This window comes from Callithrix jacchus, chromosome 7, assembly GCF_049354715.1.
Source record: "Callithrix jacchus isolate 240 chromosome 7, calJac240_pri, whole genome shotgun sequence".
Classification (NCBI taxonomy): domain Eukaryota; kingdom Metazoa; phylum Chordata; class Mammalia; order Primates; family Cebidae; genus Callithrix; species Callithrix jacchus.
The window spans coordinates 51,078,725-51,105,689 of NC_133508.1; the positions used below are offsets into that span (position 1 = coordinate 51,078,725).

At 50.9% G+C, this 26,965-nt stretch overlaps 1 protein-coding gene and 1 long non-coding RNA gene across 7 annotated transcripts in view; one reads left to right on the forward strand and one right to left on the reverse strand.

The window, feature by feature from the left end:
* The window catches only part of PRDM2 (PR/SET domain 2), a 126,654-nt gene extending 100,480 nt beyond the window's left edge, over nucleotides 1-26,174 (forward strand). For all 6 annotated transcript variants that reach the window (XM_035307793.3, XM_017974339.4, XM_035307799.3 and 3 more), the window contains 2 exons: nucleotides 17,596-17,739; nucleotides 24,274-26,174. In XM_035307793.3, coding sequence (XP_035163684.1) covers nucleotides 17,596-17,716 — 121 coding nt within the window. In that variant the 3' untranslated portion in view covers nucleotides 17,717-17,739; nucleotides 24,274-26,174. The remainder of the gene's footprint in view (nucleotides 1-17,595; nucleotides 17,740-24,273) is intronic.
* On the reverse strand, nucleotides 1,390-9,979 carry LOC128932582 (uncharacterized). The gene is made up of 2 exons (XR_013519799.1): nucleotides 9,410-9,979; nucleotides 1,390-2,712 (listed from the first exon to the last, which is right to left on the reverse strand). It is a non-coding gene; the product is annotated as an uncharacterized LOC128932582 (long non-coding RNA).
* Nucleotides 26,175-26,965: the final 791 nt, after the last annotated feature.

Below are 26,965 nucleotides of genomic sequence, written 5' to 3' on the forward strand. Positions count from 1 at the left end.
ACCATCCTATGTCCTTTAATTTATGTTTAGAATAAGTAATTGATGCCAAGTGGTTTGACTCTGGATAGTTTTAGAGAGCTGGCCCTTACAAACTCATGGAAGTACCCGTAGTTCACTACCTTTAGCAGAGATTGATGAACCTACCCATGAAATGGATTTCTCTTCTGATTCAGGATGTCACTCAGGAATTGTCTTGGAATTTCTCTGTCGCCAATATATATGTTTACAGGTGTGAGTTTTATACTCTTACTGTCTTCATTCTTATGCTAGGCTCCTGTGATTGAATTTTATGAGCAAGTTTAGTGAAAAAAATCTGCGTTAACTTTGCCTTCACGTAGGAGCCCACCATTGGACAGACCTCAATGAATTGGTGTCAGATATCGTGGTTGAAATATACGCCGTGCCAAATTATTTCAACATATAATTAACGATAGGTTTATATCCTTTGAAAGTATTTTTAACAATTACAGACACAGCCCATGCGTGCCCGCTAACAGCAGGTGTTTTAGGAAGGTGGTGGTCTGAGTTGTGTATGGCACATGGCGAGGTAAGGGCATTTTGTGGTTCAGTTTGCGTTGTTAATTACAGCTTGAAGTGCCATTTCCTGCCTATTCCTGAGTGTGTGCGTTTCCTGCCTGTGTTCCTGGGTGTGTGATGGGGTCCCAGTTTGGATTATCTCCCCAGGATGTTTGCTCAGTGGACCACCTACATTAAAAAATAACCTGGGTGATTAAAAGTTTCAGACCTACTCAACCATAATCCCTGGTGGTGGGACTTTGAAATCTTCATTTTTATCAGCTTGTCAAATGAGTCTTATCCAGACTTCAGAGGGCTTTTAGAGTATTTTTTTTTTAAATGACATGGTATCACTCATCACGTAATTTCTTCTGATTTTAATTTTAAATTCTTTTCCTTTGCTTGTTTACCATCTCTTTGATATACTTACATCAGGTTTCAACTCTCAGAACACTTTCAATTATGTTTTTCTTTAATTCTTTTTTTTTTTTTTTGAGACGGAGTTTTGCTCTTGTTACCCAGACTGGAGTGCAATGGCACGATCTCGGCTCACCGCAACCTCTGCCTCCTGGGTTCAAGCAAGTCTCCTGCTTCAGCCTCCCGAGTAGCTGGGACTACAAGCACGCACCAACATGCCCAGCTAATTTTTGTATTTTTAGTAGAGACAGGGTTTCACCTTGTTGATCAGGATGGTCTCGATCTCTTGACCTCGTGATCCACCCGCCTCAGCCTCCCAAAGTGCTGGAATTATAGGTGTGAGCCACCGCGCCCGGCCGTTTTTCTTTAATTCTTTTTTTTTTTTTTGAAAAGGAGTTTCGCTGTTGTTACCCAGACTGGAGTGCAATGGCACGATCTCGGCTCATGCCCAGCTAATTTTTGTATTTTTAGTAGAGATGGGGTTTCACCTTGTTGACCAGGATGGTCTCGATCTCTTGACCTCGTGATCTACCCACCTCGGCCTCCCAAAGTGCTGGTCTTTAATTCTTATAACAACCTAATGACAGATGATGAGTCGGGGCAGTGCAGGGGCGAGTGTCGTAGGTAAGAGGGAGCTGGAGATTCACCAGCACAGTGTCCTGCATGTGTGCATTCACCTGCACCCAGCTGTAGCCCTGAGCATGTGGCCAGAACTCAGTATTTGTGGAAGAAAAAGAAATCTTGAAGGATAATAGAGCCAAAGCTAGCACTCTGCCTCAGTGACCTACTTATCTGACCTGAACTCATGACCTCTTGGTTTAAAATGGGAATCTTGGGGCAATTAACTGCTGGTGATTGATTAGAGAATGTCCCATCCATAGGTAAATGATCCATTAAAATCAAGTCAAAAGAAAAGGCTGGTGATAGCTAATTAGAATCAGTGTTACTGCCTCAGGGCATAGTCCTTAAGGTTAAGAATGCATAAGGAGGCTGGGGCAGTGGCTCAGGCCTGTAATCGCATCTCCTTGGGAGGCCGGGGTGTGGGGTGGGGTGGATCTCGAAGTCAGGAGTTCAAGACCAGCCTGGCCAATATGGTGAAACCCTGTCTCAAAAAAAAAAAAGTGTAAGGAAAGCCAATCAATAAGCCATGGAGACCAGCAGAAAATTGTGTGCCAGAAGCCCAGTACAGCACAGTTTGTTCATTCAAAGGTATTGGTGGAATTACGGTCTTCCCCTCCCAGTCTGCACTGGTGCATACATCAAAGATTTGAGTTCTTTGACCATGACTGAACATCCTGAACTTCATGGGGTAGCACTCTTCAAATATGCCTTCAAATTTCTAGGTTCTTTTTTCCCAATTTTTGGACCTGAAAATAGTCACTCTTTCTGTGGTTCCAAGCTTGAATTCTGTCTCCTGACATTTGACATCTCCTCAGAGGTGTCCTTCTCCGGTAAAGCCTCCCAAAATACACAGCAATGGATGACTTTCCTTGCGTGTTTTCTTATTTTTGCTCAATATAACGAATCTTCTTCTTAGGGTTTAAACACTGATGGGATTCTTGGTGCCATATGCTTTGAATGGGCTGCGTTGAACAAAGCTGTTCCAAAAACTGGATCTGCAACACAGTATCGCTTGCCTTGGAGATTCCTCCACCACCCTCATGAGTCAGAGCTGCTGGGTAATGTGATCCAGGCAGGCGGATCAAAGGGTAACAAACACGAGCACTCGAAGCAAACACAGAGGTCTCCGCCGCTCAAGTCCGGCCTATTCACCATTGCCTAAGGAAGAACAGAGAATTCAGATTTGTGGGCCCCGCGCGGTGGCTCAAACCTGTAATCCCAGCACTTTGGGAGGCCGAGGCGGGTGGATCACGAGGTCAAGAGATTGAGACCATCCTGGTCAACATGGTGAAACCCCGTCTCTACTAAAAATACAAAAAATTAGCTGGGCACGGTGATGTGTGCCTGTAATCCCAGCTACTCAGGAGGCTGAGGCAGGAGAATTGCCTGAACCCAGGAGACGGAGGTTGCGGTGAGCCGAGATCGCGCCATTGCACTCCAGCCTGGGTAACGATAACGAAACTCTGCCTCAAAAAAAAAAAGATTTGCAAGGACATTTTGTAAAGCACAGGGCCTTGGAGAGTGGGATGGGCCCAGAAATCCTTCTGAACTTTTGTTGGAACACCAACTGTGGAATAAACATACAGGTGGGACCCAACTGACTTCAGTTTGACCAACCCACCATACTAATGCACTCTCTCCATTGCCTCTGGAAATCCTGACTGCTGCTCACGGGGAGAGCCTGTGTGCTTCCATTCCAACAGCTAAGTCAAAGGCGTGCCAAAGGTCAGTCGCATTTGTCCCCAAACCTGTTTATGCCACTCGTATTTATTATCATACTTGCACAATCTAATTAAATATACAAGCCGATGAATACCACCAAGCTATTTATGAAAAACAAGTTGAATCCTTAGAAAGGCTCTTAGTAGGGCCGGGCGTGGTGGCTCACGCCTATAATCCCAGCACTTTGGGAGGCCGAGGCAGGTGGATCACAAGGTCAAGAGATCAAGACCATCCTGGTCAACATGGTGAAACCCCGTCTCTACTTAAAATACAAAAATTAGCTGGGCATGGTGGTGCACGCCTGTAGTCCCAGCTACTCGGGAGGCTGAGGCAGGAGAATTGCTTGAACCCAGGAGGCGGAGGTTGCGGTGAGCCGAGATTGTGCCATTGCACTCCAGTCTGGGTAATAAGAGAAAAACTCCGCCTCAAAAAAAAAAAAAAAAAGAAAGGCTTATAGTAATTTGCTTTAAAATTGCAATCCAACTAGGTGTGGGTGAGAAAATTATTTGCAGGGCAGAGATCATAAAGGCATAGGAAGCTTTTGTACTGATTCCTTTTGTAAGTGTCTTAGGTTTTCACCACGCTTGGAACAAAAACTGGAAGTCACAGATGATGCAGTATGGGTGTGATTTAGTCCAGAAAGGCGGTGAGGATCTTGGCCATTCATTCATTCATTCATTCATGAATGTGGGGCCTACGCCTGCTGTTATGTGCCTGGTGCTGTTCTAGGTGCCAGGGGATATAGCAGTGAACAAAACTGACACAATGTCCTACTCCACGGAATTTATGTTCCAGTTGGTGGAGACAGGCAAGCAAGTAAATAGCGTGTCAGATGATACATGCTAGGGCAAGAAATCAAACACAGATGCAGGAATAGAGACTTCTGGGGTGGAAATGGGGAGTGCCTTGATTTCATGAAAGATGATGGGGCCTGGTACCCGTGGGAGGACTGAGGCTCAGGAGGGGGCATCCCACTTTACAAGGAAGAAGGCAGCTGGGCAGGGATGCAGGGTGCAAACTGTGGGAGTCTTATTCCACCATCAGTGTGGCCATAGGAAGCGAAGTTGCTGGAGGAGAGTGAGGATGGGTAGATGTAGAGGGAGAGGGGAGATGGTGGGCAGCAGCCATGTGGGTGAGCAAGGGAATGTCACCAGGGAACAGAGAAGGGCTGCCAGGAGGCATGTGCTGGGAACCCACCTGAATTTTGGGGTCATGAATTTAAAATGTGGTCAGGCAGCCTGTGTTTGTGTTTTTCTCCATCGGGAAGGTTGGTGGACTCACACACATCCCGCCATTTCTAACTGAAGTTTAAGAAATGTTTAAGGAATGAACCCATACTGATTCCCTCCTTGAGTGACCAGCTGCTGGGTAGGCTGTTACTGAAGGAGGGTGTGGAGGGGTCTCCTCTAGTAAGAGCCTCTCTGGATTGAGCTCCTGCTCTGTTCCAGGCACCATGCAGGCAGAGTTGGGAATGTTTCCGCAGCCATACAAAGTTGGTGTTAGGCCGGTTTCATAATGAAAACTCTACTGAGGGGGCAGGCGACCAGCTCAGGCTGCTGGTGGTGGAGTTAGGACTGTCAGACTCTAAACCTCATGCGCTCTGCCTCTCCGGGAGCACTAGGTCATACCAGATGGGTCAAAAGGCTCCATGTGCCTAGTGTTCCAGTAGTGCCCCCTGGGGCTCGAGAGGAGGCCATGGTGGGGAGGGCACTTCAGGCAGGGGCATTGACGCGAACAAGGACTGAAGTGACAGTCTCTGGAGGGGAAAAGGGAGGGTTCAGGCCAGGGCCCTTGTGTGTGGGAGCCACTCTCCCGGAACTGAGTAGGGATGGGCTTTGACAAAGCCACAGTAATTGGCAGAGTGGGCGGTCAGTGGCTATCAGATAACTAAGGGAAATAAGTTTGGGGTAGATGACAATCTGTTCCTCTTCTTGGGAATTTACACTGCCTGCTGGCACATGAAAGGCTCAGAAATCCTGCAGAGACACGCCTGCTTGGTTTCACAAGCCTGTGCTCTGGAGGTAAATGGCTTGGGCTTCGAGCCCAGCTCTGCCGTCTGCCAGCTGTATGTTCCTGGGTGAGTTGTCTAACTTCTCAGCGCCTGAGTTCCTCGTCTGTAAAATGCAGCAGTGCCCATCTCATAAAGTTCCTGGAAGATCAGATTTGTTATTCCGTATCAAACACTTGGCACAGTGCTTGGCACACAGTAGGCAGGAAGTGGTAGCTGCAATTATGCAAATTATCATGAGGACAAATACAGTGTCTGCGGGAACCAGTTCCACTGAACCTGGTTTTGGGAAATGAGGGTAGCGTGGAAGAAACATTAGGAGGGTTTTCACTCCATGTGTGCCACCTGGCCGTCATTCCGTGGTCTCCCCAAATAGTGCCTGGCTGGGCTGGGTGTCAGTTTGAATCAGCAGTTCCCAAACTAAATGGAGTGCAGGATCCTGGGGAGGTCTGAGCAGCCCAGAGTGGTGCCAGACGGCCCGGGGCAGAGTCATCTGATACCTGCTGGCTTCCATAGGCTCGTTGGTGTAAGATAGATTGAGCTGTCCCATCCTGGCCACCTTACAAGTCTGTTTGAGGACTTTGGGGATCACAGGCAGGAAGGGAGAAGACATGAGAGCAGACTCTACTCTCCAACCCCAGGCCCTGGGCACATTCTGAGGATGAGACCTCCAGCCCCACAGCCCACGGTCCCCGCATTGACCAACACCCATTCAGGCACAAAGTGAGCGTGCCTTTCCCATAACAGTGCCAGCGCTGCATCTGTCTTGGATGCCCTGCCGGCTAGGCATGCCCAGACCTCTCGGGACAAGCTGATTTTGACCTCTTGGGTAGCAAAGAACCCCAAGCTCTTACAGGCTTCTTCATCGAGGCAGGAGCAGTGAGCGCCGCAGCGAGCAGCTGCCTCTCATCCCTGAACTGGCTCCGGGTCTTCCAGCACAGGCATCAGGCATCATGTTCCAGAAATTCTGGGTGCAGAGCAGATGCCACTTGAGGCTTCTGAGACACTCAGTCCCAGCAACTCCAAATCACATGTGGGTGAGCTCTTCTTTTCTCTGTCCTTGGGATTGACCTTATCCTTTTGACTTCTTTGACCTAGATCATCTTTAGAAGATGATATGGTGACAATAATGAAGTTTTAGTGTCCTCACAGAATTTTACCATCTAAAAAGGGCTCTTTGGCTGGATCTCATAAGAGACCATCAGCTCTTGCTTCCTAGGTTGGGACTCTGCTTTCTATATGTTCATCAGTCTTCACACATTTTGTGTTTGTTCATGATTTCTTTCTGGCTTCCCACCTACTCTTAGAAGTTGCCTTTTGAAGAAAGCCGTCTGTTTCAGCTCCACTGGAGAGGAAAGAAGGGTCAGAGGAAAGAAGGTTCCAGAAAGCCTGGAACCAGGTGGCTGCAAGGGAGCGTGCTGTGGGAGGTGTGAGGGCAGAGAAGGGAGGAAGCTGTGAAGCCGGAGAAGCCGCTCCTCCACCCTGCTGGGCTTCTGCCCCCCGGGCTGGTCATGTCACAGGCAGTGACGGTGTTTCCGGCAGAGGTGACATTCTTCGGACTCGAACCCCTGCACTGAATGGAGTGGGGAAGGTCTGTCAGGGAGGCCTGAGGGCTGTAGGGTTAGGTTCAGAGAATTGTCATAAACATGGGGACCTTGTCCCCTGGTTTGGGCAGGACCTTGGTAATGAGAGAAACCTCATGGGAAGCCATGCTGGGAAGATCTGATGCTTGAGCAACGTGGATGGGCACGTTTAGGGGTTGAACTGCACCAGGAGCCTGGGTTTGCCATCCATTCGCTCAGGAAACGTTCTCTGCCTGTGCTAGGCCCAGTGGCAGGTTCGAGGGGTAAGTGAATAGACTCCAGCTGTGCTCCTCGGGGCTTCCCAGTCCACTGGCAGTGCCAAGTAGGTAGAGCCTGTTACAGACTGAGTGCCCTCACTGAGTCCTCGGGGGCTTCAACTACCCTTCTTCCCATCATCAGTGTCCCTAAAGAAGCAGTGAGCCTAGCCCTGTCCCCTCACTGCTCCTAAGAACAACCTGCCATGTGACTGTGAGCCAGTGCTCGCTCCGGCTTGGTTTCCTCGTCTGTAAGGGAAGGGCTGCTCCCTGTGGCCTCTGGGGTCCCCTGCACCTCTTGGGTCCTGGCAGCAAAAGAGGCAGCCACAGCTGGGCTTTCCCCGCCGGCAGGTTCCCTGGGCTGAGGTCATCACAGGCCAGGCAGGGCCAGCCTCCCTGCTAACTGGGTCAGGTGTTAGGAGCTTGTCACATGCTGGGTATTTAGAGTTCAACCCAAACAGGTTTGGGGAACTCAGGGGCTCTGAAGACCTCAGAAGCCTGCTTAGAAGCTCCACAAGGCAGGGGTGTGACTGGTCTTTTGGGAGCATAGAGGCCACATTGGGAGCTCAGCAGTGGGCCCATGGCCTCCCTCAGGGCTGATGAAAAGGAAGAAATGTTTGTCTGCTGAGGCGAAAAGGGTTTAACAGCCCATCTCCCGGGGCTAAAGGAAAGAGGACATGAAGACAGTGCGTGGGCAGGCCTGTACTAGTTCCTCACGGTCAGCTGTAGTCTCCCCACCATCCCTACCAGCAGTCCTCGAGGGCTCCGTCTCACCTGAAGGCATCCCAGCCACTCCTTGGCTGGTGTCAAACCTTTCCCAAACCTGTTTGGGTTGAACTCTAAATACCCTACCCCGAAAGGCCCACTTACACTCTCTCCCCTTTGGCCCCCTCACTGCGAGACTTGTCTACAGAACTTTACCAAGGAGCAGCTCCTCCCCAGGCTTCAGAACGGGCCCCTGCTGCCCACTGCAGCCTAGCATGCTGCCCACACTTGCGACTCCACTGAAGGTGTCCCCCAGCCCCTTCGGTGTCCCCGTGCCCCTGCAGCGTCCCTGTGCCCCTGCGGCGTCCCTGTGCTCTTGCAGCGTCCCCTAGCCCCTGTGGCGTCTCTGTGCCCCTGCGGCGTCCCCGTGCAGATACCTGTCTCAGGGATCTTGCTAAACTGCAGATTCTGACTCAGAGTAGGCCAGAGCTGAGGGTCTGCATTACCAAAAAGCTCCTGGGGGAAAGTGATGCCGCTGATCTGGGGACCACACCTCGAGTACAAGGATCTGGACCAGTGGCCTGCAAAGCCACCTTTAGAAAGTTCCAGTGCCTGGGCTGTACCTGAAACCAATGAAATCAGAACTTGCTGGGGTAGAAAGCAGCATCAGGACCAGTTTAGTCTCCCCAGGGGGTTGCAGTGAGCATCCGCATTTGAGAATCTCTGTTCTGGTGCCCCTCTGAGTGAATGTGGTTCCTGCCCAAAACAGACTGCCAGCATCTTGGGTGGTCAGTGCAGCTGTTCTGTGGAAAAAAGGCTCACCCCACCTGGCTTTGGGAGATTGGAAAGGACTCTTCAATCCTCGCTACTTTGGGGACTGTGTCAGGGAGGGGGGCATGGGATTTGGTGTCAAATGGTCCTGGATTCAAATCTTGGCTGCTTTTCTAATTGGCCAAGGGAACTTGAACATCCAGCTTCTTTATTCCTCTGAGCCTTAGCACCCTCCTCTGTAAAACTGGGACCATCACAGGCCCAGCCTCATAGGACTGCTGGCAGTTTGAGGAGCTCCCAAAAGCTACCCAGTAGCTCCTAGGAAGTGCTCAGATGATGTGATTATGTTCCCCCCGCCCCCACCTTGCCTGACACCCTCATTTCACAGGCAAGACTCCTGTGGCTCAGCGAGGTAGAGGAGTTTTCCAGAGGCCACACAGCAAGTCGGTAATGGAGCTAGGATTCCAGTTCTGGGTTCTGGAATCCCCACCCCTTCCTCCTTTGGGTTCCTGCCTACTTCTTTCTTCCCTGTCTTCTCAGCCCTGCTCCCAGGCTGGAGGCTTCATCTGAATGGGTGGGGGCTCCCTGGAGCATGTGAGCCTTCCCACTTTGGGACGGTGGGTCCTGCATTGGATGTCCTATTCCTGGAAGTGGCCAAGGGCTGTTGGCTCTCACAACTCCCACCCGTGGGCCCTCACCCAGCCTCCAGGGAGCATCGGGCATTGTCACAGGCTTGTCTTACCTTCGCACCATCTCCCCACCCTCTGCCTCTCCCCTACCTTCAGCGAAAGTGCAGAACATCAGACACTTACTTCAAATGAATTGCACTCTGAGAATTTACGGAGTCATGTGAGACTTCTGTGGCCAGCGATGTGGTCTCACCAGCTTCCATGTGTCGGTCCCAGGAGATGCCTCCTGAAGACTGTGACAGAAAAAAAGGTGCAAGGAGGGGCCCATGGAGGCCTGGCAGGGAGCTTGGAAGAGCACTGTGGCCAGGTGGGGACCCTGGAGCCCTGGAAAGCCCATGTCCTCTGAAAGATGGCAGCTCCTTCCCTTCCGTTCTGCTTGAAGCCTTCTCTGGGTTTTCGCCTCCAGTGCCTCTCCTCCACGTCTCTCTTTAACTCACTTTCAGATATTTGGCTCTTGTTCAGGACCATCAGATCTGCTCCTACCAAGGTTACCAGCAGCCCCCAGGATGCTCAGTGCGGTGGGTGGTTCCCAGCCTCATCTCCCTTGGCCCGTCCGCAGCGGTGGTCGCTGTTAACCATCCTCTTCCTTGAAATACTCTCCACCTGGACACTGCCCTCTCCCGGTCTCTGCACATTACCGGCTGCTCCCCCTCATCCCGCCTCCGTCCCTGGGCTCTGTCCCTTCACTCTGTCTCCGCTCCCCCTTGGTGATCTCATCCAGTTACACGTGTTAAACACTGCCCGGATGTGACCAATCCCGGGTTTCCACCCTCATCAGCGCTCCTCCGTTCAGCCGCCCACCTGACATCTCCCTTCTTGGGTGTCTAGATTCAAATTTAATCTTTCCAAAATGGAACTGTCTCTCCATGAAGCCTCCCTCTCCTGCTGTCCTCCCCATGTGGGCTGAATGGAAACCGTCCTGCTTGGAGTCCAGCTAGACCCCAACCTCTTCCTCCATCCCCACATCCGGTTCATCAGCAGATCCTGTCAGCACTGCTTCCCAAATGCACCTGGAGTCTACAGCTTCTCCCAGCTTGGCCGCCTCAGCTGCTCTGATGTCCAGGCCACCATCATCTCTCCCTGGGTGGTGGCAGCCACCTCCTTGCTGGTGTCCCGGTCCCACCGCTGTCAACTCCTGGTCTGTGCCCAGCACAGCAGCCACTTTGGGTGTTAACATTCCTCTGCCAAGAAGGACAACACGGTGGCCACCTCACTTGGAGGCCTGAGACCCCCCCCCAACATCACCTCTGTCATTCCTGGTGCATCTCACCTCAGGGCCTTTGTACTTCCTGTCCCCACCCCCTGGACCACACAAGGCCTAGGTATCTGGACAGATGGGATCCCCCACCTGAGGTCTTGGCCCATGTGCTGCTGTTTCCCATGTCACCGTTCCCCAAGTTCTCCTCTGCTCTGACCCTCCTGTTTCTTCAGTTTCAGTTTCTCTTGTAGACTCCAGGGTGTCTGGATTTCTCCTTTATCCAAAACCACTGGGGGCTGAATAAGAATGTGGTCATTTTGGGAGCCAGGAAGCCTGAGTCTTGGCCTTGTACTGGCATCAAACTCCTGAAATGAGCAGCTTTCCTCTCTAGGCTACACTAAGTGACATGTTCAACTATGCTAGGTGTAGAGAACTTGACATGTTTTATTCACCAAAACTCCCGTCAGCAAAGCACCTGGCACAGAATAGACACGCTGTCCACCTGACAAATAGTGGGTGACTGCCACTGTGTGCCAGCCAGCAGCCTGGGTACCGGGGGTGCCTCAGTGACAAACCAGACTCCAATGCTCACCCTCATGGAGCCTTCCAGACAGACAGTAAACAATAACCAAGTACACGCAGGTCTGTTGAAGGGGATGAGTACAACTGAGGAAGTAAAAGGGAGGAGAGGCCGGGCACGGTGGTTCATGCCTGTAATTCCAGCACTTCGGGAGGCTGAGGCAGGTGGATCCCCTGAAGTCGGGAGTTCGAGACCAGCCTGACCAGCATGGCGATACCCCGTCTCTACTAAAAATACAAAAATTAGCCGGGCGTGGTGGCACATGCCTGCAATCCCAGCTACTCAGAAGGCTAAGGCAGGAGAATCGCTTAAACCTGGGAGGTGGAGGTTGTGGTGAGCCGATATCGCACCATTGCACTGTAGCCTGGGTGACGGAGTGAGACTCTGGCTCAAAAAAAAAAAAAAAGAGTTGAGATGAGGAGTGCCAGGGGGACTTGCAGTTTCAAACAGAGTAATTAAGGAAGGCTCATTGGGAAGGAGCCATTTAAACAGAAACTTGGAAAGGGGCCTGGGGGTGAGCCACGTGACTACCTGGGGGAAGAGTGGTCCAGGAACAGCCCGTGCCAGAGTCTCTGATGCAAGAATGTGCCACAGGAAATCTGAATGGCTGAATGAATGAATGTGTCCTTGAGGCCAGGAACAGAACAGATGCGGCCCTTGCATTGTCTTCAGGGATTCCGAGGCAGTGTTTCTGAGCCTTCCTACGAGCCGGGAGTGGACCGGGTGTTTGAGATCTACTCTCTGCCCAACTCTTCCCCGTCTGTACAGATTGGATGGTGTATGGCATCCCCTTGTGCTTTCACACACACATTACTTTTTCTTCTAAGTAAAATGTCCAGAAATTTCCCTCCTAGGGTAGGCAGGAGAGCACAGTTTGCAAGGGGCCAGACACTGGGCAAAGTCGGTATGAGGTACGGAGCAGGTTCCTCTCCGCCCTGCCACTGTGTTTAAAGTGTTAAACCACTGTGTATGAAAATCTTACCGAGGTAATGCTCTGCTGCCCTGCTTTCTAAAAACAGTTGATGCTGAACGTGCCAGCCCTTTCTTGATGTCTGGGATTTAGGACTACGCATCTCATTCATTTTGCTGGGATTTTACAGAGAAACATCTTTGGGAGCATAGTAAGTCATTTTCCCTTCCCTGCACTAAATGGGTGCAGATTTCTTGGCGTGAGAACACGTGCGCAGTGGGAAGATCATGGAGTCTTGACTCTCTCATTTCTTCCTTCCTTAAATGTCGAGGGTCTATTATTCACTTACTCACAACTAAGTACTAAGAATACAATGAGCAAAACTCAACCGAGCTCTGCCATCAGAGACCCTACGATCCCCTGGGGAGACCTGCATTTATCAGACAGTCGCAGATGCAGGAGAAACTGTCTGTGTCGGGGCTGGTGCCGTGGGAACCCGACCAGGGCTGTGTTACCTCAAGAGGCCGGCTGCAGAAGCATCTCCAGGGCCAGTGGTTCTCAAGCCAGCTGCATGCTGGAATCGCCAAAGAGCTTTAAAAATACCATTGCCCAATCCTGCCCCAGAGATCCCGACGTCATGGCCTGCTGTGCAGCCCAAGCCTCTCTGGGTGAATTTAGTGAGTAGCCAGGGCTAGAGGCCACGGGGAAATGGGTTCTACCCAGATTAGCTGGAATAACAAGGACTGAAGGGGAGATGGGCTGGCAGGGAAGCACAGGCTGGACTTGATGCATCAAGGTTCTTGGGCTGCGGTCTGGGAGCCGTGGGATTTGGGAGCCGTGGGATTCTGATAGGTTGCAGCAGGGGCATGTCGTGCTCCATTTGGCCTTGCAGGAAGAAGGTCCCACTTCTGTGAAAAAGATGGGAGGGGAGCCAGCGCAGAAGCGAGAAGTAGAAGTCCAGTGAGGAAGAAGCCTCGCAGGACCCCGGGCGAGAGGTGCTCGCCAATAGTGGTAGAAGAGGAAGGAACACGGGCTGGATGGAGCCAGTGGCAGCTGACGTCTAGCAGGAGGGGGCGAGGGAGGGACCCTGTTGACTCCCAGGTCTCTGGCTTTCAGGGCACAAATGCAGTGCTGTTCACCAAGAACAGGACAGGGTGGGTGGCAGGCATGAGGTGGGGTCATAATTTAAATTCAGGACCCGATTTAAGGGGCCTCCTAGTTGTCCAAGAGATGTCATGTCGGCACGTGAATGGAGTTCAAAGACCAGATGCGGGCTGGGCGTGGGTGCCAGTGAGTCATCAGGGTGAGGCTGGCCATGGACACCGAAGCCATGGATGTGTTGCGTTGGGAGGGAGGTATGTGCAGAGATGGCCGGCTCCGGTCCAGACCCCGTGTTCATATCCTGATCTCACCAAGCGTGACTTTGGGCAAGTTAGCTGTCTTAACAAAATTTGGGCTGCCATAGCAAAATGCCAGGGACTGGGTGGCTTAAATGACAGAAGTTAATTTTTTCACTGTTCTGGAGGCCGGAAGTTCAAGATGAGGGTGCCAGCATGGTTCGGTTCTGGCCGGGGCGCTCTTTCTGGTTCGCAGACTGCCACCTTCTGTCCGTGTCCTCACATGACCTTTCTAGGACACATGCATCTTCTTACAAGGTGCACGCATTAATCTTGTCATGAATGTCCCATCATCATGACCCCATTAAACCCAGTCACCTCCCGTAGGTCCCACCTCTGCCTACGGGGGTTAGAGCTTCAGCATATGAATGGGGCACAGGGGACATGAGTGTTCCATCTATAACTAATAGTTAACCTCTCTCAAGTCTGTCAGCCTCTCAGTTTCACCAAGGACAAAATGAAGCGTGCACGGAACCCGGAACATCACGGCACATATGTGGCTGGGCGCATACTATTTCCTGTCCGTGAACTTGCCCTCCTTTCCCACTTCCAGGGAAGTGTCTGATGTCTGCTACAGCCTGTATTTGCTTCAGTCTAAGGGCTCTTTTCTTCCTCTTCTATTCATTTTGCTGCTTCTGATTTGGCTGTGGACTTGTAAGCCATTGTGTGTACAGTGACAGCAGCGTGCACTGAACGTGAGAGCTTGAGCTCCCTGTGACTTTGTGCTCCTTAGGGACGGGCTGCAGGCTCAGGCACGAATCTTAGTGCCTGCATGCAGTGAACTTCACTCAGAGTTTACAGATCTGGGGCTGGGTGTGGCGGCTCATGCCTGTAAACCCAGCACTTTGGGAGGCCGAGATGGGTGGATCATCTGAGGTCAGGAGTTTGAGGCCAGCCTGGCCAACATGGCGAAACCCCGTCTCTACTAAAAGTAATAAAAATTAGCCGAGTGGTGGTGGGCACCTATAGTCCCAGCTACTCGGGAGGCTGCGGCAGGAGAATCGCTTGAACCTGGGAGGTGGAGATTGCAGTGAGCTGAGATTGTGCCACTGCCCTCCAGCCCAAGCAACAGAATGAGGCTCCATCTCAAAAGAAAAAAGGGTTTACCAGTGGGCACTGGTTGTGGATGACTAAGACTTTCTAGAACGTTTTAGGCTGTTCTCTGGATTGTGAAGGTGAAGGGGCCTCTGGATAAGCAAGGCACTGGCTTGGTAACACTTACGTACACAGCCACCGACTGTGCCATCACCATGACCCACAGGGAGCATCCTGTGCTCATACCTGCTGGCTGTTGGGGTATCTCCCTGTGACTGGAGGCTGTCCTTGTGCCTGAGACTCTGGGCTCTGCTGTCTCTGAGTTGGGGCGTGGCCTGGGGAGGGGGTATGGTCCTGTGACCATGTTTCCTCCACTTGCAAACCAGAACATCTCCTGGCTGCCTCCACCCACCCACCCACCCACCTAACATTTCCTGTGCCAGACCCTGTTCCTGGGGACACGGGATTCTGCTGTGAGCAAGACTCAGTCCCTGCCCTCAAAGCCATCCTCTTCTGGTGGTGAAGGAGTAAGCAACTAACAGGAAACACCCAAATAATGACCTGGTGTTTCTCCAAAATTGTGGCCTAAGGAGCTGAAAGGCCTGGCCTCTGCTCCCTCAGGAAAGTCTCCATATCATTCTGAGTCTCAGTTTTCTCATCCGTGAAAGGGGTATAAAAGCACTTGTTCCTCCTCCCTCCTGGGCTGCTGGGAGCATTTAGAAAGCTGAGAAAGTCCTTGGGAGTCATGGGGGGCATGTTAATGTCGGCTTCGTGATCCTTCCATTAGGCCAGGCAGTGGATGAGCGGTGGCAGAGGGGGCCTCTGCCTTTGGGGGTTTTGCCCCAGACCTCCTCGCGCCATCCAGGTGGACGCACTGAGCTGGGGAGGACGCGCGCCCCCTGGCGGAGACGCTATGGTTGCTGCATCCACAGGAGCCCAGGTGGAACAGATGCCAAAGCAGGCAGAGGCAGACAGGCTCGCTAGAGAGGGCTGGAAGGTCATGGTGTTACTTTTGTGTGATTGATCTGGCTTTTGGATATTTAATAGCAGAGAGAGGGAGAAGCTGGATACTGATGATGCAGGGATTGTCTGTCTCCAAAGCTTCTGCTGGTCTTGCTTTACCTCTGTAGATAGACATTTCCTGGGGAGGGTGATGTTATAGGGAAGGCACCTGCTCTTTGCCAGCTCTGTTTCTTATTCCCCAGCAGCCTCCCAGCTGGCTGTCTCCTCCCAGGTTGGGTCTCCTGGGACACCAGCCAGCTAGCATGGGGTTGGCCACTAGCTGCAGAGACAGCCCCCCTGAGGCTCCCTCCTGAGCCTTGGTGGCCCATCTGGAGCACAGCTTGCATGAAGCATGGGCCCTCTGTTTCCTCCTTAACTCTTGCACAGGCGAGTAGACCGAGCTGACCGTAGGCCCTGGCTGCACAGAGCAGGGGAGGAATCAAACAGGCAGCCCTGACCTTGACGGAGAGCCAGGCCCTCGGGAGGCTCCCTTGTGACAACAGCAGATCTCTTTCTGTTGTCTAAGGCTTCTCTCCAGCACCTTCTGTATTTGTTTGTCTGTTGATGCATTTGCTTATTTTAATGTTGGTTGAGGTTTGCTTGTCAGCTTTGGCACTGTCAGCGTTTGGGGCTGGTGAAATCTTTGTCGCAGGGCCTGTCCCTGACCTGGACCCCCTTGTCCAGAGGCCCCCCACACCTCACTTTCCAATCTTCCATCTAGAGAGGCAGACAGGTGACAGGCTCTCTGTGCCTCAGTTTCCTCATCTGTAAATTAGGGATAATAGCACTATCCACCTGGATAGGCTGTGTGAAGAGTTAGATGCTTTGTGTATGTAAAATGCCTAGCACGGTTCTGGACATGCAGTCAGCCTGTGTGTATCACCCTTACTCAGTGGATGTTTATTTGTTTATTTATTTGAGCATGGAGTGCAGTGGAACAATCTCAGCTCACTGCAGCCTATCCCTCCTGGGTTCAAGCGATTCTCCTGCCTTGGCCTCCCAAGTAACTGGGATTACAGGATCCCACCACCACGCCCAGCTAATTTTTTGTATTTTTAATAGAGATGTTAAAAATACAAAAATGTTGTATTTGTACCTGTTGACCAGGCTGGTCTTGAACTCCCGACCTCATGTGATCCACCGGCCTCAGCTTCCCAGAGTGCTGGGGAGCCACTGCGCCCTGCCAGATGTTAATTTTTATTGTGCCAAGCTGGGGATGCAACAATGAACGAAGACCCTGACCTTGGATCTCAGAGCTCATGAGAAAGGCAGATACCTTATTCTGGGCTTTTAATTCAGTGTAGCAAGTGCTGGGATGGGGACACATTGGGGGCTTGATGGAGGAACACCTCACCCAGGAGTTAAAGAAGGAAGGCTTCCTGGAGGAGGTAGCATCCCAGCTGGGATATGAAAGAGAAGTACAAGTTAGCTAAGTGAGGAAAGGAGAGGAATAATGATGTGAGTTAGCTGTCTTTTAAATAAATTTTCAAAGGCCCGTCTGAAACCTCAAATGCCGTTTACTGGGCTATATAGTACAAATAGGGCAAAATCATGCCAAAAAAAAAAAAAAATCCTGGGTTCACATCTCTGTGGGAAGTCACGTCACCCCTGAGACACCCAGCTGGGAAGTGCTTGGCACAGGATGCATGCGGAGTGCAGGGTTAAGGGCAGGGAGGAGACCTGCCTCCATCCCCCACAACCCAGCAGGTGTGTTTCTGCTTTGGCAACAGTAACCTCCCCAGATGCTTTCTGCCTTATGGGTGCGGGGGCCTGGCAGGAGGGGAGAACAGGGAGGCAGGTGGGGAATGGAATCACAGAAGGGCAAAGCCGTTGTTCTGATGCAGGCAGAGTCATTCCGGCTCACCTGCATGTCCACTGGGGGTCACCAGACGGCACTGCCTGTCACGGTGTCTCAGAACCGTGCCAATGGACACTGCTCTCGCCCATGCTCCTGCGATCGCCTCCGAGGGGAGACAGTGTGGTGGATTGAACACGAAGTGCATGTTGGTGGTTAAAGCTCATGTCCTATTGGCTGACGCCAGGCACCTGGCCTCAAAGTGTCCAGGAAGTGCAGTCCTGGCCGGGCCTGGGAAGTGGTGACCAGCACTAAGGAAGCCCCCTGAGCAATGTCTGGGGCACCGGGCTGGGCTCCTGGTGACAATGTGTGTTGTTCCTCTTCCTACACAGCTACAGCCTCCGCTTGGCGTCCCGATGCCCTCCACCAGCCGCCCCGTACGTCACCAGGCAGTGTAGGAAGGTCAAGGCCCCGGCTGCAGCCCAGTTCCAGGGACCATTCTTCAAAGAGTAAACACCCTGCCTGCTCCCTGACAGGTACGAGGCAGGACGGAGCAGCTTCCGGCACTGTTTGGGTGGGTCTGGGGGTCAAGGGGGCGTGGGCTTGGGTCTTGGGTGGGGAGGGAAGGAGAGAAAGGGGGTGGGCGTGATTGCTTGTGTGTACCAGGCACGGGGCAGGGCCTCCCTCCAGGAGGGCACTTGGCTGAGGGCAGACTCTGGACCGCCTGTTTCACATCCCAGCTGAGCCACTTCCTGGCTGCGAACTTCAAGCACGTGACTTAGTCTTTCTGAGCCTTAGTTTCCACATTTGTACAGTGGGCACCACAACAGTACCTACTTTATGGGGTGATTGTGAGAATTACAAGTGTCAAATGTGCAAAGCGCCTAGAACAGGGTCTGCCACATAATCAGCACTCAGTAAGTCGTTATTGGAGTAATAATGCTAATAATAAAATAGTCATTAGGCCGGGCGCGGTGGCTCACACCTGTAACCCCAGCACTTTGGGAGGCCGAGGTGGGTGGATCGCGAGGTTAGGAGATTGAGACCATCCTGGCCAACATGGTGAAACCCTATCTCTACTAAAAAATACAAAAATTACTTGGGCGTGGTGGTGTGCACCTGTAGTCCCAGCTACTTGGGAGGCTGAGGAAGGAGAATTGCTTGAACCTGGGAGGCGGAGGTTGCAGTGAGCTGAGATCGTGCCACTGCACTCCAGCCTGGTGCCTGGCAACAGAGTGAGACTCTGTCTCAAAAAAAAAAAAAAAAAAAATCGTCATTATACTCAGTTCTCAATTGCCTCAGAGGTGCTAAGCCCAGAAAAGATTGCGGCGTTCCTATTCTCACACTGTATTTGATTGTAAAAATGATACAAGGTTGAGTGACCCCAATCCAAAAATCCAAAATCTTAAAATGTCCCCAGATCTGAAACTTGAGTACAGACACGACACTCGAAGGAAATGCTCATTGGAGCATTCCAGATTTCAGATTTGGGATTAGGGATGCTGAACTGGTAAGTATGTAATGCAAATATTCCGAAATCCAAAAAAAAAATCCAAAATCGAAAAAGTTTCAAGTCTCAAGCGTTTCAGATGAGGGATATATAATCTGTCCTAATCCATAAAGTATAAAACTCAGATTTATTCTGGACCAAAACAGTCTCTTCCTAGGTTTTCTGGTGGTAAAAACCTGGACTCACTCTAAGATTTCTCTCCGATAGAAACCTGGACTCACTCTAAGATTTCTGTCCGATAGAAACCTGGAAGCCAGGCCTTTCATTTTCAGCAGACCTGGGTTTTGCTGGGGACCCACGAGCAGGCTTGACCCTCCCCTTTGGTGACGCCACACGACTACATTCATTGTGTCCCCAGGGTCAGCATTGCAAAGCGTAACCAGGGGACCTCAGGCATCTGCAGATCCAGGATGCTGTTATAAATACAGACCCTAGAGTCCAGTTCCAAATGTACAACATGGCCAAAAAGGCCCAAATCCCATTTACTGGGCTATAGTACAAACAGGGCCAAACCCCTGTACAAAATCCCGAGTTCACATCCCTGTGGGAAGTCACGTCACCCCTTAGACATACCCAGCATGGAAGTGCTTGGCACAGGACAGATGTGGAATGGCGGGTTAATGGCAGAGAGGGGACCTGCCACCACCCCCACAGCCCTGCTTGTCTTGGTGGGTGGGTATTGATGGCACGGGCCCATCCTGATGTCTGTGACCAGGGAACCTGCATTAGCAGATGGCTGGGTGGTTCTGGGACACACTTAGTTGGGGGATGCCTGCTTAGCACAAGGCAGGGGTTAAAACACAAGCCAGGGCTGTTTGGAGCGAGAGGGCAGTTCAAGGCAAGAATGGGCTGAATTCTGAAACTCGGAGGTCTTTTGTGTTATACCAGCAAGAGAAGACCCTTTCTTCCTTCTGCCTGCCCTCCTACCCCAACCCCTCACTTCTCTCTTTCTTAAGCAGTTGGAGTTTCTAGCTTGGCTTTATTCCTCTGGGGCTTGGGGAGTGGAGTGAAAATAAAATCCACTCTTCCCCAGAGACTCTGTTGTCTGCCACTGGAACTGAACCTGCCTCTCCGGGGCCAGCTGCTCCCTGACAGGGGAACCCAGAGACTTGACCCTGAGCTGGAGCCTCATGGAACAACACTGAGATGGACTCTAAGATAATACAGAATTGGGAGGCCCTGGGAGATGAGCCTCCCATTTTACAGATGGAAAAATTGAGGCCTTCTGGAAAATGGGAGGCTGTACCAGAATGAGCAGTTCTGACTCTGGGAACCATTTGTGTCTGGCATCCTCCTTGCAGCTAAGGCTGCTGCATGAACCTTCTGTGTTGATGGACACCCGGGAATTGCTTCCACCCCAGAGCAGATGTTCTCTGAGCTGGAGGGAGATCCAGGTGCAATGGGCTGGCTTCCTAAACAGACTGGCACATTTCTGTTGGCTGCTGCAGGCTTGGCAAAGACGATGATGAAATGTATGTAGCATTTGCTAAGCCTTATGAATTTAGGCTGTGCCCCAGGGCTGGGCACTGTCCCAGGTGGTGGCCTTTTTCCCCTTCTTTAAAAACACATTACAGGCGTGGTGGCTCACACCTGTAATCCCAGCCCTTTGGGAGGCCGAGGCGGGTGTATCACGAGGTCAAGAGATCGAGACCATCCTGGCCAACCTGGTGAAACCCCGTCTCTACTAAAAATACAAGAAAAACTAGTTTGGCATGGTGGTGGGTTCCTGTAGTCCCAGCTACTCAGGAGGCTGAGGCAGGAGAATTGCTTGAACCTGGGAATCAGAGGTTGCAGTGAGCCGAGATCATGCCACTGCAGTCCAGCCTGGCCACAGAGTGAGACTTTGTTAAAAAAAAAAAACAAAAAACTTTCCCCCTCCCCCGCCCCACACAGTTTCCCAAGCTAAGCAATCAAATGAAGAAAGGCCTAATGTAATTTGCCTCTGCATCTTATAATCTCTGTTTGCTCACCAACAACGAAGTTTCCAAACTCACAGTTTACTAAGTGACTAAAACTTACTCCATAAAATCCTATGTAGTTTTTTCTTTCCATTTTTAAAATTGGTACTTATACCAAGCATGTGCTACTTACATTATTTTAAAAAATTTTTAATTAAATATCTTCTTTATACTTTTTCCTTAGTTAGCTCAGGCAGCCATCACAAAATACCATCGATTATGTGGCTTAAATATTGAACAGAAATTTATCTCCTGATGGTTCTCGGGGCTGGAAGTACCAGATCAGGGAGCCACCATAGCAGGTTCTGGAGAGGGCTTGCTTCCTGGCTTGCAGGCAGCCGCCTTCTTGCTGTGTCCTCACATGGTGGGGGTCTGGGGGAGAGCAAGCTTCCTGGGGTCTCTTCTTAGAAGTCCACTCATCTCATCGTGAGCCTCTCTTTGTGACCTCTCAAATACCATGACATGGAGGGGCTAGGTCTTCAGCATAAGGCTTCTAGGGGTACACAGTTCAGTCCACAGCACTACTGAACACAGTTCCAGACTTATGAAAATGCCACAGCAAAGTATTTTAGTTCAGGAGGGTGTGTGCAGGTCAAAGCCCTCGTTTTATGGGGAAGGAAACTGACATGGAGGGGCACGTGGCAGAACTGTCATCAGCACTCTGGTCTTCTGATTTCCAGGACCAATGCTGGATTTTAAGTGGGCCATGCCTCCTTCATGCAAAACTATGTGTGCCTGTGGGTTTTGTACAGAGAAAAGGATGGCCTTCTCGAAGGACCCCTGGCCTCGGCTGCTTTGCCTGCTGTTGCCCATTCCAGATTCAAGGCTCTGGCACCCCTCTCCCGGATGGTATGAATACAGCAAGAATGAACACAGAGGAGCCTGGTTTCTGGCAGACCCTGCCTTTTGTCAGCCTCTGTGGCATCCCCTTTACTGTGGCTCAGACAAAGCCCAGAGGTTGCTGTTCACTTTTAAGTGTAGAAAAGTGCCACATTGCTTAGGCTATAGGGAGGCTTCCTTTGCACATGCGGTCTTCACCCTGGGGTTTAGCAGGAAGCTCAGGGAAGGAACAGCCTCCGACCTGTCTGGCCGTGGTTATGATCCTACTCTCAGCTGTTGCTGCTCCTTCGGCTAAGACCAGCGACCTGAGGGCCCTCTGTGGCAGGCTTTCTGACATGGGCTCCCTCCTGGGGTCCTGGGAGTGGGCTGTGTAGAGGTCCTCCATCCCGGCTCATCTTCCTTGTATGAGAGCTTCCCTCCTTCTCAGGTCCAGCCCCCAGCCCAGGCTGCTGTGGCCTCCCAGAGGGCTGTTCTCTTGGTTGGGGACTGGCAAGATGGCTCCTTTTATGGATCCCACGTGACCCAAGGGAAACACACACTTGCTGGCCACACCAGGCCAAGGGAATGCAGCCATTCCATAGCTGGCCCCGTCTCTGCTTCCTTTTCTTCTCCCTGCTCTGGCTCATGGGCACAGGCAGACAGGCTGGTCTGCTGCATAAGCAGGCATCCTCTGGGAAGGGACACTCCCTCTCTTGAAGACATCCACTCCCCCACAAGCAGCCCTTTCCAGCCCTGTCGAGACATTTCAGGGAATTGAAATGAACATAGGGTAGTGGTTAAGTGCACAGTTTCTGGAGCTACACCTTTGGTGGCTACTTTACTCCTCTGTGTTTGAATTCACGCATCTGTGAAGTGGGCAATAATGATAATACCTCTCTCATGGGTTTATTGGGAGGATCGCATAGGTTAGTGAATGAAAAGTGCCTGGCATGAAGTAAGCCTTCCATAAACAACTGGTATTATTATGATAGAAATATTACATTATTAGCAGTAGTTATTTTTAGTAATCATAGTGGTGTCCAGGTCCACTGGGCAAGAGAACTGTGTCCTGAACTTGGCCCAGCTCAATTCAACCCAATGCAGTGAACATTATTGATTGATAGATTTTGAGACAGGGTCTCACTCTGTCACCCAGGCTGGAGTGCGGTGGTGCGATCTCGTTTCCAACCTCCGCCTCCTGGCTTCAAGCGATTCTCCTGTGTCAGCCTCCTGAGAAGCTGGGATTACAGGCACCCACCACCACGCCTCGCTAATTTTTGTATTTTTAGTGGAGGTGGAGTTTCACCATGTTGGCCAGGCTGGTCTCAAACTCCTGACCTCAGGTGGTCTGCTTACCTCAGCCTCTCAAAAGTGTTGGGATGACAACCATGAGCCACTGCGCCCTGCCTGCAATCAACATTATTAAGGACTCACTCATGTGCTCAGCTCTGTTCTAAGCTCTGTGAATGTGGTTTCTGCGGAGGAAGCACGAGGCTACAGCCATCCCTTCCCGACTGGAAGAGCAGACAGGTGCTGGAGTGAGCCTAGCCTGGGTTCAAGTCTCACCTCTGCTGCTCATCATCAGCACACTTGTAAAAGTTATTTCTCTTCTCTGAGTCTCCCATTTCTTTCCTATAAAATGGGGATCCGTGTTGCCTGCCTTGAGGGTTGTGGTGAGCATCCAAAGGAAATTAAAGGAGAGTACAATCACTTTGGAAAACTGGCAGTGGTGACTGATGCTGAACATGTGGGCACCTCAGGACCCAGCAATCCCACTGCAGGGGACACACTCAGCAGATACACACCCACACGCACCAGAAAACACCTGTGAGAATGCTGATACATCATCTGTGTGCATCCTACAACCCAGCACGTCTGCTCAGCAGCAATGCATAGATATGTGCATCATATGTGTCTTCTAGACACATATAAGAATGTTCTAGCAGCATGACTCACATGGCACCAAACTGGAAGTTCCCAGTTGTGGATCAGCAGAGGAATAGCTGGATAGATGCGGTGCATTTTTTTTTTCTTTGAGACAGTGTTTCGTTCTTAATTGTCTAGGCTGGAGTGCAATGGCGGGATCTCAGCTCACTACAACCTCCTCCTCCTGGATTCAAGTGATTCTCCTGCCTCAGCCTCCCAAGTAGCTGGGATTACAGGCTTATGCCATGATACCCAGCTAATTTTTGTATTTTTAGTAGAGATGGGGTTTCACCATGTTGGCCAGGCTGGTCTTGAACTCCTGACCTCAGGTGATCTGCCCATCTCGGTCTCCCAAAATGCCTGGATTACAGGCATGAGCCACTGCAACCAGCCTAGATGTGGTGTATTTCTGTAGTAACACACTACACAACAACAAGGTTGCAAGCATCAACCACACGTGCAGAATGGGTGGCTCTCACAAACACTGAATGGAAAAAGCCAGACCCAGGAGGAGATGTACTGATTCATTCTATTTATTTAACTTAAAAAAATGGGTGAAGTCAGTCTACCGTGTTAGTGGTGAGGACAGTGGTTCTTCTGGAGGGCAGGAGGGTTCGTGTATCCTTAAAGGTTTCATGGGTTTGGGGCTGATGGGTGACTGTCACGTTCTGGTTTTTCATTTGGGTGCCAGCTTTGCAGGTGTATTCACTGTGAAAATTCATCAAGCTGTGCTTTTCAGCTTGATGTTTCAGTACACAGTTTAATTACAAAATTAAGTGGGATAACACATGGACCACCTGGGATTGGGACTGAATATGTGCTCACCGTCATTATGTTCATTTCCTTTTTCTCCTCAGCACCTGAAGTGACCTGGAATCAGTGAAGCCAAAGGGACTGGCAGACTGCCCTGCAGGGAGTACCGACCTATCCCAGTTGTGTGAGCCTGCGCGAGAAAGGGAGTGCATGTGTGCGCGCGCCTGTGTGCGTGCATGTGTATGTGCGTGTGTTCTCGTGCGGGTGTGCGAGTGCTCTTCAAACAAGGGTCCCGAACCCCAGAGTGGCAGGAAGGCGGCCGACTCCAGGCGGTCCTTCGGCATGATGCCTGGATGCAGCTCTCGGGACCGTGCTCAGTTTTCCTCTTGGGGTGGGGCCTCTCCTACTATGCAATTTTTCAAGAGCTCCTTGACCCTGCTTTTCACTTCCTCAGTTGGCTTTTGCCATTATGGGGACTTTGGTCTGACCCAGGGGTCAGCTTTAGGAAGGGCTTCAGGAGGAGGCCAAGTTCCCCTTCAGTACCACCCCCTTTCCCCACCTTCCCTCTCCCACAACATCTCTGGGAATCGATAGCATATTGACATGTTGGAGCCAAGCCTGAACACTCCCCTTGGCCCCAGCACATGGAAACACCCCCTCCCTGCCTAAGGTGTCTGCGTTTCTGGCTCTTGAGTCATTTCCAGACTTGAAATTCTCATCAGTCCATTGCTCTTGAGTCCTTTGCAGAGAACCTCAAATCAGGTGCACCTGGGAGAAAGACTGTCCTCACTTACAGATCTATTTCTTCCCTTGGGAAGGGCAGGGAATGGGGCCAGTGTCTGGAAGGGAGGGATCTCCTGTGCCCTCCATTGCCACACTTGGTGGGACCATGAACACCTTTAGTGTCTGAGCTTCTCAAATTAGCTGCAATAGGAAACAAACAAATTGGGAAATGAAAAAAAAAAGGAAATATTTAAAAGCACAGGGGGAAGAAGAAGAGATTTTGGAGGCCATCCTGCCAGAGATGGACAGGGCTGACTCCTGCTTTCTGGAACACAGTTCATGTCTCGGAGAAACGGGTGAGCTGAGCTTGGCGTTTGGACCCAGTTCAGTGAGGTTCTTGGGTTTTGTGCCTTTGGGGCAGACCCCAGACGAGGATGTCTGAGATCACTTGGGTGCTGTTTTCTCAGCTCTGATTTCAGTAGTGAGCTATCAAACCCAGAGCGAGAGGAAGGAGCTCTGATGAGCACGATCTGTCACACAATAAAGGGATTTTGTTTTCAGGGCTACCATGGTTGACCTTGCAACTCTGTAAATATGTGTGTAGACACTTTTAAAAGCACGTATTTATGTCCCTGACTGTAAATGCCCCATTTTTAAAGTTTTATAACTTGTGTTATTTAATAAGTCAGTCAATCAGCTGCAGTATGGGGTCTGCTAAGGGTCTAGGAGAAAGGTCTCATGCGACCCTCACATGGGCAGAAAAATGCTGGTCACTGGCCAACATCACAGTTTTCCTTTTTCCCACCCAGCTAAAAACCGTTGTTTGCTTTAAATTTTCATAAACTGGAATCGTTCCACCCGCTCCTACAGTTAACCCTCACGAGCATGACGTGCTGAGGCTGTTCCTTATCCTGATGATGCGCTTCTGTCCCGTAAATGTTAACACTCATGAACCATATCCTGGCCTCTCGGTTCTTGAGGGCCTCCCCTTGCAGCAGCGAGGAAAGCTCACAAACCCAAAACCTGGGAAGTCACCTGCAGCCCACGGTGAACTCTGGGAAATTTGGTTGAGGCCTTGGGGTCACTCCTTGTTTGCATGTGCAAATGTGCTGGTCACCCTTCAACACTCCCAGACGGTCAGAAAACTGTTCCAGTAATGAGAAGGGGGGATGATTTTGTAAAAGCGGCGTATCCCGGTCAGTGTTGGTCTTCAAGATGACAGCTCTGTATCTGCCATGTGAAGGGAATTAACAATAAAAGTGTGAAGAGCGATTGTGAGGAACAAGGGTGGGAGTGATCATTTTCGCTTCTGTGCTTTGTCTTCTGTGTTGGTGGTTTCAGTGGGATGGGGGTCTCTGAATGCTCCCTCCCACCAACGGGAGGAACCAAGGGCTCATGGAACCTCACTCTGGAAATGTCCCACCTGGTAAGCAACTCTGCTCTGCCACCTGCCAGCCAGTGAGTTAGACCACGTCACTGAGACCTGGAAGACCTCTTGTGATTGCAAATATATTCTCAAACAGCTTTATTGAGGGCTAATCCACAGATCCTACCACTTACCCACTTAAGCCTACACAGGAGTGGCTTTTAGTACTTTCAGTGTTGTGTGGCCATCTCCACAATCAATTGTAGGACATTTTCATCACCGCTAAAAAGAAACCCCATGCTTGTTAGCAGTGACTCCCCATTTCCCCCAAAGCCCCTACCCTGAGGCAACCACAGATCTACTTGTGTTCCCGTAGGTTTGTCTATTCTGGAAATTTCATGAAGTGGAACTAGAAAACGTGATCTTTTGTGACTGGCTTCTTTTACTCAGCATGATGTTTTCAAGGCTCGCCTAGGTTGCAGCATGCGTTAGGATTTCATTCCTTTTTATGACTAAATGTTCCATTATAGGAATAGAGCCTACTTCACTCACTCATTCTTCAGGTAATTTATTTTGGGGTTAGTTCTGCTTCTTTTCTGTTAAAAATGTTGCTGCTATGAATATTCATGTGACAGTTTTTGTATGGACATAGATCTTCTTGGATATATAGCTGGGGGGGCGGGGCTGGGTCATATGGCAACTGTATA